We start from the raw sequence: 8915 nt of genomic DNA, 5'->3' as shown, positions 1-8915 counted from the left end.
GGGGGACCTTTCGGCCCTCCAGGTGCGGCGGGACTACAACACCCATCATCCCTTGCCACTGGCCATGCTGGCTGGGGCTGATGGGGGCTGTAGTCCAATTGTGTCTGGAAAAGTTCCGCACCTATGCAGAGAGGCTCCTCTCGCTTTCGCCTCCCTGGAACAGGGGACAGTTTTCCTCCACCCTCTCTTCCCCCTCCGCCAGCCGGACGTTTCTTTCTTTCCAGGCAAACTCTTCCTCTTCGTGGTGGGCTGAGAGCAGGCCGCAGCCGGCTGGAGAAGGGAGGGGAAAGGGTCCGGCTCAGGCTTGCGTGGCAGGGAGGTTGCTGCTGTCGGGCAGCCCGTCTTGGTGAGCCTCCAGGCGGGCCAGGCGGCTTTGCTCCAGGGCGATGGCCTCGGCCGAATGCTTGCACTTCTCCGAGCCGCACTGGCATGTGAAGTATTTGCTCTTGATGTCCCAGAAGCGGTCGCCATAGTCAAACCTGGAGGGCAGAGCAAGGGAAGAGGGAAAAGGAGGAAGAAAGGGTGAAGTTTTTTTGGGGGGGGGGGACACACACAGACAGGAGTCTCACCTCGTGACAGCAGGCACTGACTCTGCACTGGCGTATCCAAGTAACTGGAGGCAAGGGGTTGCCAACCTTTCGGGGACAGCCGTGGACACTCATATCGGCAGGGGCGTTCCTAGCCCCTTGGCTGCCCGGGGCGGGAAGCCAAGAGGCACCCCTGGGGGCGGGGGCATCGCGGCACGTGCGTGCGTCATGACGCACGAACACGCTGAGACGCCCCGCCCCCGGGGGTTGCCGGGCGGGGGCTTTGGGAGCCTCGGCGGGCTGCAAAGAGTCCCGAAGCCGCAGCCTGGCACCCCTTTGTGCTACAGCAGCGGCTTCGGGACTCTTTGCAGCCCGCAGAGGCTCCCAAAGCCCCCGCCCGGGCCCCCTCGGGGGAGCGCAAGTGGGGCAAGGAGAGGGGCAGGTCAGCGAAGAGGGGTGTCACCCCTCTTCGCTGGCCCGCCCCTCTCCTTGCCCCGGCTCCACAAGCCAGCCAGCGGCGCGAAAAGCCACTGGAGGGCGGGGGCTATTTTCGGCGCTGCCGGGGCAGAGCCGCAGGGGCGGCCAGCGAGGGGGGTGACACCCCGACTCGCTCGCGGCCCCTGCGGCTCCACCCCGGCAGTGCCGAAAATAGCCTAAAAAGAATTAAAAAAATATATAAAGCCCAGTGGGCGTGGCCGCCCCCCAATGCGTCACCCCCAGCAGGGGCGCTGCCCGGGGCCCCCCGCGCCCCCCCTGCATATCGGCTAAAGAAAGTTTCTTTCAAGCCTAATTCCAGTACGAGGGGGACAGGTGCCTGTTGGGGCCAGGGATAATCTCCAAAGGCACATGCATACCTATGGGTACCATGCTGAAAGTGGGGTGTGTGTGTCTGCATACCTGCATACTTTTGACACACCTGCCATTGGCAGGTAAGTCTTGGAAGGGGTGGTCATCCCTCAGTCAGGCCCTTGTGCTGGAACAGGGTTAGCATGACTGATGGAGAGGGGAGGGACTGCTCTTCATCAAGGGAAAGATAGCCAGAACCCCCACCAAGGTTGGCATTAACTCTTGACAACCTGGGCCTGAACTGGTGTTTTCCTCCTCCCTCCTTTTCCTATTTCCTCACATGTCATATCTTTTTTTTTAAGATTGTGAATCTGAGAGAAGGACTGTCTTGGTGCTGATTATTATTATTTTTACAAGCCTTTTTTGGCTAAAGGGTGGAGGGGGAAAATGGCTCAATGAATATCTCTTATTTCCACTGACCCTAGCTCTTCGCCGGTCTGAATGTCCCGGCTGCTGAAGAAGGCAATGCGGGGGAAGCGCAGGTCCTGGTGAAGCATGAACACCCGCACGGGGATGATGTTGGGGTCGCACAGGTGGTTGATGAAGCGGCTGACATTCCCGTAATAACGTGCGTCGATGCAGTAAACCTCACCGTCCTGCAAAGTGTAGAAGGAGGGAGGGGAGATCAGACACAGGAGGAACTTGGGCAGTTTCCAGGGCCTACATCCATCCAAGACCAAAGAGACCTTGAGCATCCATGAGAGAGGGTGGGTGGGGAGTCCCTCCACCAATGAATTATAATCCCCTGATTCCTATATTTTCTTTTAAAGAAAAAAAGCAAGTTTCTAGCATTTGTAGAAGCTGAGATCCAGGGCAAAATGTGCAGGCACTCGTCTTCTCATTTTTGGGGAGAAACTAGCCTGCTCTAGTTTCTCCCCAAAAATGACCCTGAAATAGCCAATTTATTATTATTTATTATTATTATTATTATTATTATTATTATTACCCTGCCCATCTGGCTGGGTTTCCCCAGCCACTCTGGGCAGCTCCCAACAGAATATTAAAACCATGATAAAACATCACAAACATTGAATAATTCCTAAAGTTAAACAGGGCTGCTTTCAGATGTCTTCTAAAAGTCAGGTAGTTGTTCATTTCCTTGCCACTACCGAGAAGGCCGTCTGCCTGGTTCCCTGTGACCTCACGTCTCGCAGCGTGGGAATCTTGGGATGTAAGACCTAGCACTTTCAATTCCTGAACCTTGACCAATTTAACTCAGGTTCATCCTGATCTGCTTCTCTGAGCTGGGGCCCTTCCTTTTTAAGAGAGGACCCCTCTCTTCAGGCACCCAACTCCCACCCAGGCAAACCAGGGACTCAGCTATACAGCTGCAACCAATAACGTTTTCAGTGTGCTTTAAGTGCATCATGCAAATGTGACGCTAGGTGGCGATGGTGAGCTTATGGCAAATTCAAAATATTTTTCAAAACTTTTATTAAAAGCATTTTCACAGCGTTTTTATGTGTGTCTAGATTCCACCCAGGAGCCTGGATAGCCTCACCTTATTGTCCAGATCAAACAGGTACGAGTCGTCTTCCCTGACATCAGCTTCTGCATCAGAAATCAGTTCCCCCACATACCTTCAGGCAGGAAAACGTGGAAGATGTGAGAGAGGGGCTTTGCTGGGCAGCTGCTCCTTGAAGCAGGCAAAGTCTAGTGCTGAAACCCCAAAGCTTGGAGAGGACGGCCTCTCTGCTTCCCTCCTTCCCACCCACCCGCCACAACGCCTCTCCAGATGTAGCTGGAGCCTTGGGGACGGGAGAAAGGAAAGACAAGCTTTCCTCCAGCACCAACTCACTCGCATATAAAGGTTCCTTGGGGAATCGTCTGCAATGCCCGGACACCCCATCCCATTTTGGCCGTGCGGTAGAGCTGCAGGCGGACCCTGCAGTGAAGGGAGAACAGAAGGGCACTGGTTTCCAGCGGGCTAAAGAGACACGCAGAAGGCTTGTGGTGGGGCCTGCGTCCCCTTCCATGGTTTTGGAGGTCCTGAACGCGGCAACAACCACAAAAAAGGACTCACTTGATGCCGCTCTGTACCACGCGGTTCTTGCAGTTTCTCCAGCAGGTGCAGGCCTGGTTGCATTCGAAGATCAAGGGCGGCTCGATCTTGTTGAACTCTTGCAGCAAACGGCCGTCCTGCAACGGGGGAAGAACAGGAAGGAGAGGGTAAGGAAGTTATCCTGGCAGAGGAGATGTCGTGGCAACGCTGCTGCTGCTGTTTCCAAATTGCCTTTCGAATCTATAGCCGGAGATTAAAACAGGGCCTGCCTGAGATGTTGAGATTTCCCTGTCAGCATGTGCGGTCAAAATCCCTCCTGGGGGGGAAAAACCCACCCCTATAATGAGGTTTTTTTTAAAATAACTTTCTTGACTGCAAAATGGAAATTCTGCCCATAGGACAGTGGTCTGCTATCTTCAGGGAACTGTTTCCTGTTGACGTGTCTGCAGAGGAGCTCTGCAAGTACACCTTAAAACCTGTTTGCACTGCAAAGGGTTCTCTGATGTTCTCCAGGGCCTGGTCGTTTCACGAAGAGCAGTGGCCAGGCACTGAGCAGATTGAGTTGACACCACAGAGCCAGAGCAGGGACCCCCTGGTGCACATCTGGCCCAATCTTCCCCACCCACTCCTGGCTCTGCCTACCAAAATCACCAGCACCCAGTTGACTTTTCCCGTGGGTCAACAGCCCTGCAAAGAAAAGAAAGGCCCCTCACCCTGGCCTTAAGAGCAGGGGTTGAGGAACCTTTTTGGGCCAGAACTTTCTGTCACACTGCTGGCCAACGTTTGACACAGGTGGGCAGGAGAAACCTACCTGTCACTCACCCGACACCATGACCAAGTCAGGCAGACAATCCTGCCCACCTGCCAAAGGTGATCCACGGGGTGATGGCGCGTGTGCGCTTTGCTAGTGTGTTCCCCAAACTCCCAGTACCCAGGAGGGAAGAGTTTAATTTTACTCAATGTACAGTGGTGCCTCGCAAGACGAAATTAGTTCGTTCCGTGATTGCTGTCGTACAGCAGAAATTTAGTCTTGCGAAGCACGGTCGGAGAAAGCGCAGTTTGACGGGGAAAAAATATCACAAAACATTTTCATTTTGCGAGTCGCGGCCATAGGGAAATTCGTCTTGCGAGTCACCCTTTCGTTAGCGAATGAATGCCTTTCGTCTAGCGAGTTTTTTGTCTAGCGAGGCATTCGTCTTGCGAGCTACCACTGTATACACCTCACTTCCATATATATATATATATATATATATATATATATATATATATATAATCTCAAAGTGATTCACAACCAAGGTAAACAAATACGATACACACAAAAAACACTGTGAGGAGCAGTTTTAACCATGCCACATCATAATATCAGTGCTGTTCAAGTGAACGAGAAATCAAAAACCCTTTTAGCTGCTGCTAAAAGGCCTCTTTGGGGAGAAAATTCCACAAATGAAGCTAAGCACCAAGGCCACCTTCCGGTTCAACCTAACGGAGACCATATCCCACTCTGACAAAAAAAAAAAGGGAGGGTGCCAGTTTATATACTCCACTTAGGAGGTTCCCTGGCATTTCAAGGTTTTCACCTTTCCGGATCAGCCAGCAAGCAACTTACACTCACTCAGTTACTCACCTTGTCATACCAGCAGCGGATGCTGAGCTGCCCACATAAGCAATTGCTGGAGGAACAGTCATCCTGGCAGGTGCAATGCTGGGAATGTGAAAAGACAAGGCGTGAGATGGACGCCACACAAGGGGAGGGAGAGGGAGAGGTACCAGCAGGGGCGTAGGGAACCGCTTCGCCCCCCGAGGCGGCAAACGCGGGGGCAACCCCCTGGGGGCGGGGCGCCGCTCCCTAGCACGCACGCCATCTTGGGTGGACTGCGCATGTGTGGACATGCGCAGTCCACCCAAGATGACGGGCGCGAGCGGCCGGCACTCCTCCCGACCGTGCGACGGCATGGCAAGTTTTAAGGCTGCAGCGCGTGAACAGCAGCACAGGCGCTGTGCTGCTATTCGCACGCTGCAGCCTTAAAACTTGCCATGCGCTGGGGGCACCGACTGCAGGGGCGGGGCACTGCCCCGAGTGTCACCCCCCCGGCCCCCTTGCTCTGCCCCTGGGTACCAGCTGCCACCTGGGGCAAAGCCACCTGCAGCCCACAGGTAGGCCAACCCAGGTGCACTGCCTTGCCAACTTGGGGAGGGAGAGTGGAGCAAACACTACAAGAGGGGTTTTGCCAATGTGGCGCCCTTGGGATCTTCCCCTGGGTCCTTGCAAAGCCTCCCCTGACCCCCGCTCCTCCAGAGCTGCCCCCTTAAACACGAGATACTGGGGACGGTTAACACCTGCCCCCTTAAGAAAGCAGATTTCCAATTCCAGATTAGCACAGGGATAGCCTTTTCTGTACTTTGGCCACCTCATGAGAAGAGAAGACTCCCTGGAAAAGACCCTGATGTTGGGAAAGATGGAGGGCACAAGGAGAAGGGGACGACAGAGGATGAGATGGTTGGACAGTGTTCTCGAAGCGACTAGCATGAGTTTGGCCAAACTGTGGGAGGCAGTGAAAGATAGGTGGGGTCACAAAGAGTCAGACACAACTGAACAACTGAACAACAACAACAAGCAGCCTTTTCTGGCTGCTTGCTAAAAGTCTTTTGTTCTTTGAAACTGTTTCAAACCGGCCCTTTTCGTCTCAGAAACTGTTTTTATTTTTGGAAGGCAGTTAGTTACTACGAAGCCCATGTTGCCCAGCTAATGGAAGTACCTGCAAATGGGTGATGTTGCGGTCGATGTTCATGGTGGAAGTCTCACAGTTTTCCGAGATGTATTTGTAATCCTCTGGGCAGGGCTCGTCGTCCACGGAGTTGACACAGGGAATGGGGACGTTCTCGTAGCCACGGGCCACATCCCTGGAAAGAGAGAGAGAGAGAGAGAGATTTAAAGGTTATGTCGTGCGCACAGCCAAAGTGATGTCATTTGGAGTACCTAGAGCAGGCATAGGCAACCTTCGGCTCTCCAGATGTTTTGGCCTACAACTCCCATGATCCCTAGCTAACAGGACCAGTGGTCAGGGATGATGGGAATTGTAGTCCGAAACATCTGGAGAGCCGAAGGTTGCTGACCCCGACCTAGAGGATCCCAAGAAACGCATATGAAGACCACGTGCTTGTAAGAAAACACAAAAGGGTAAAGAACTTGCATGTTAGGAACGGATACAAGCTGCAGAGCTAAATGGCAGCATACCTTTAAGGCTCTGCTCGCAACAGGATAAGAAAGGCATTAAATGACAACTTAATATCTCACTAATACACTGAAGAGCATATACAGAAGAAAGTAAGGCAGCAAGGAATCCGAGGTCCAAATAAAAAAATTGCCACGGCTGGATTCGCAAGAGATAATTGAAAGATCGCACTTTGGGGATTCGGGTGAGATCTCCAACAGCAACACTGACATGTCACCAAAAGGTGGGAAGGTTTGATTAACGACGGAAGGTGATATAGACTCTGATGCTTACAGAAACAGGATTAGGCGGGTTTTAATGAGCGACTGGGCAGCAGCTCTGACACCTTTAGAAAAAAATGTTTGAAGATCTGACAGATCAACTAAAAGATGTATCTGCAACTGACCCTACCTGCCCGCGGACTGTCTTACCAGATTTTGTGCATGCTCTGGTTATCTCCCGCTTGGACTACTGCAATGCGCTCTACGTGGGGCTACCTTTGAAGGTGACCCGGAAACTACAAATAATCCAGAATGCGGCAGCTAGACTGGTGACTGGGAGCGGCCGCCGAGACCATGTAACACCGGTCTTGAAAGACCTACATTGGCTCCCGGTACATTTCCGAGCACAATTCAAAGTGTTGTTGCTGACCTTTAAAGCCCTAAACTGCCTCGGCCCAGTAGACCTGAAGGAGCGTCTCCACCCCCACCGTTCAGCCCGGACACTGAGCTCCAGCTCTGAGGGCCTTCTGGTGGTTCTCTCACTGCGAGAAGGGAGGTTACAGGGAACCAGGCAGAGGGCCTTCTCGGTGGTGGCGCCCGCCCTGTGGAATGCGCTCCCATCAGGTGTCAAAGAGAACAACAGCTACCAGACTTTTGGAAGACATCTGAAGGAAGTGTGCATGGACACGAAAGCTCATACCAAGAACAAACTTAGTTGGTCTCTAAGGTGCTACTGGACGGAATTTTTTATTTTGTTCTGTTTAGGGAAGTTTTTAATGTTGGATGTTTTATGGCATTAATTATTATTATTAATTATTATTATTATTATTATTTCTGTTGGGAGCCACCCAGAGCCAGATGGGCAGGGTATAAGTAATTTACTACAACAACAACAACAACAACAACAACAACAATAATAATAATAATAATAATAATAATAATTTATTTATACCCCGCCCATCTGGCCGGGTCTCCCCAGCCACTCTGGGCGGCCTCCAACAAATACTGCTGCTGCTGCTGCTGCTGCTGCTACAACAGAGAAAGCCATACAAACACCACCTTGTCCAGCGGGGAGGGGTTGGGAGGCAGACCCCCTTTCTCTCATATAGACACAACCTCGAAGCGCACCTGCTAATGATGCGCTCGGTGCGCACGGAGCGGTTGAGAATCCCTTGGCGGATCTTGCGGTTCAGCTGCAAGGCAAACCACACCTCCGAGTTCTCCAAGGCCAGGTCCAAGGGAGTGTCCCCTTCTTTGTTCCGCACTTCAGTGTCGGCCCCCCGGGACAGGAAGAGGCTGCACAGGGGGCGGGAGGAAGAGAGGATTAGAGACAAAGTTGTCGTGGCACCCAGCCAGCCTCCAAACCCCCCTGCAGTGCGGAAGGGAACCCTGGCCGGCCTTACAGGACACACTCGTGGTAGCCCTCCCGCGCAGCTATGTGCAGAGGCGTGTCTCCGTGGAAATTGACCGCGTGGAGGTCGCACTGGGCGTTCAGCAGGACTTCCGCAATCTCCGCGCTCCCCGTGAAGGAGGCCCAGTGCAGGCAAATGTTTTCTTCCTGGTTGGGAGAAGAGGGAGGAGTTACAGGAGGATAAGATTCTGTCGGGGGGGGGGGGGGGGGTTACTATTATTGCAAGGGGAAAGGGAAGAAAAGCAGCATAAAGGAACACAGCAAAGAGAACACCAGGAGAGACTTTTGATTGTAGCTCTACGTGTTCAGCAGGCGTGCTGAGAGAATGAAGATTCCTTCTGCCGCTTTTTCAAGCTATTGTGTTTAAGAATGTGCATGCTTGCCTAACTTAAAGTAGATCAGTTGGGAGTCGTTCTAGAGTGAATATTTTGAATAATTTATTTTATGTAACTGACAGAATGAAAATCTGAAGTCCTTTTTATTTTTCTTATATTTTTTGGTGTTCCTTTGGTGTTTTCTTCTCCCCCCCCCCGGTTTTGTTTTTATTTAGACTGGTTTCTTATGAAAAAGCTTTAATAAAATCGTGTTTTTTTTAAAAAAAAACGAACAAACTTGCACACATTTCAAGTCGTTCAAGTGTTCATCTCTGAAACGCGTGGAGCTGCAATACAAAGTCTTACACCAGTGAGCTCCGGA

At 52.1% G+C, this 8915-nt stretch overlaps 1 protein-coding gene across 3 annotated transcripts in view; it reads right to left on the bottom strand.

Annotated features, from left to right (window-relative positions):
- Positions 1-235: 235 nt before the first annotated feature.
- The window catches only part of EHMT2 (euchromatic histone lysine methyltransferase 2), a 34636-nt gene continuing 25956 nt past the window's right edge, over positions 236-8915 (bottom strand). Inside the window, exons 20-28 of one of the 3 annotated variants that reach the window (XM_033141689.1) lie at positions 8212-8366; positions 7937-8104; positions 6132-6276; positions 5000-5077; positions 3397-3512; positions 3172-3258; positions 2875-2953; positions 1794-1969; positions 236-479 (exon numbers count right to left, since the gene is read on the bottom strand). In XM_033141689.1, the coding sequence (XP_032997580.1) occupies positions 299-479; positions 1794-1969; positions 2875-2953; positions 3172-3258; positions 3397-3512; positions 5000-5077; positions 6132-6276; positions 7937-8104; positions 8212-8366 (1185 nt within the window). In that variant the 3' untranslated portion in view covers positions 236-298. The remainder of the gene's footprint in view (positions 480-1793; positions 1970-2874; positions 2954-3171; positions 3259-3396; positions 3513-4999; positions 5078-6131; positions 6277-7936; positions 8105-8211; positions 8367-8915) is intronic. The other 2 variants (XM_033141688.1, XM_033141690.1) reach the window with 2 other exon arrangements.

This window comes from Lacerta agilis, chromosome 2 (genome assembly GCF_009819535.1).
Source record: "Lacerta agilis isolate rLacAgi1 chromosome 2, rLacAgi1.pri, whole genome shotgun sequence".
NCBI lineage: Eukaryota > Metazoa > Chordata > Lepidosauria > Squamata > Lacertidae > Lacerta > Lacerta agilis.
The sequence above is the reverse complement of the archived record's forward strand: the minus strand, read 5'-3'. Positions and strand labels throughout refer to the sequence as shown.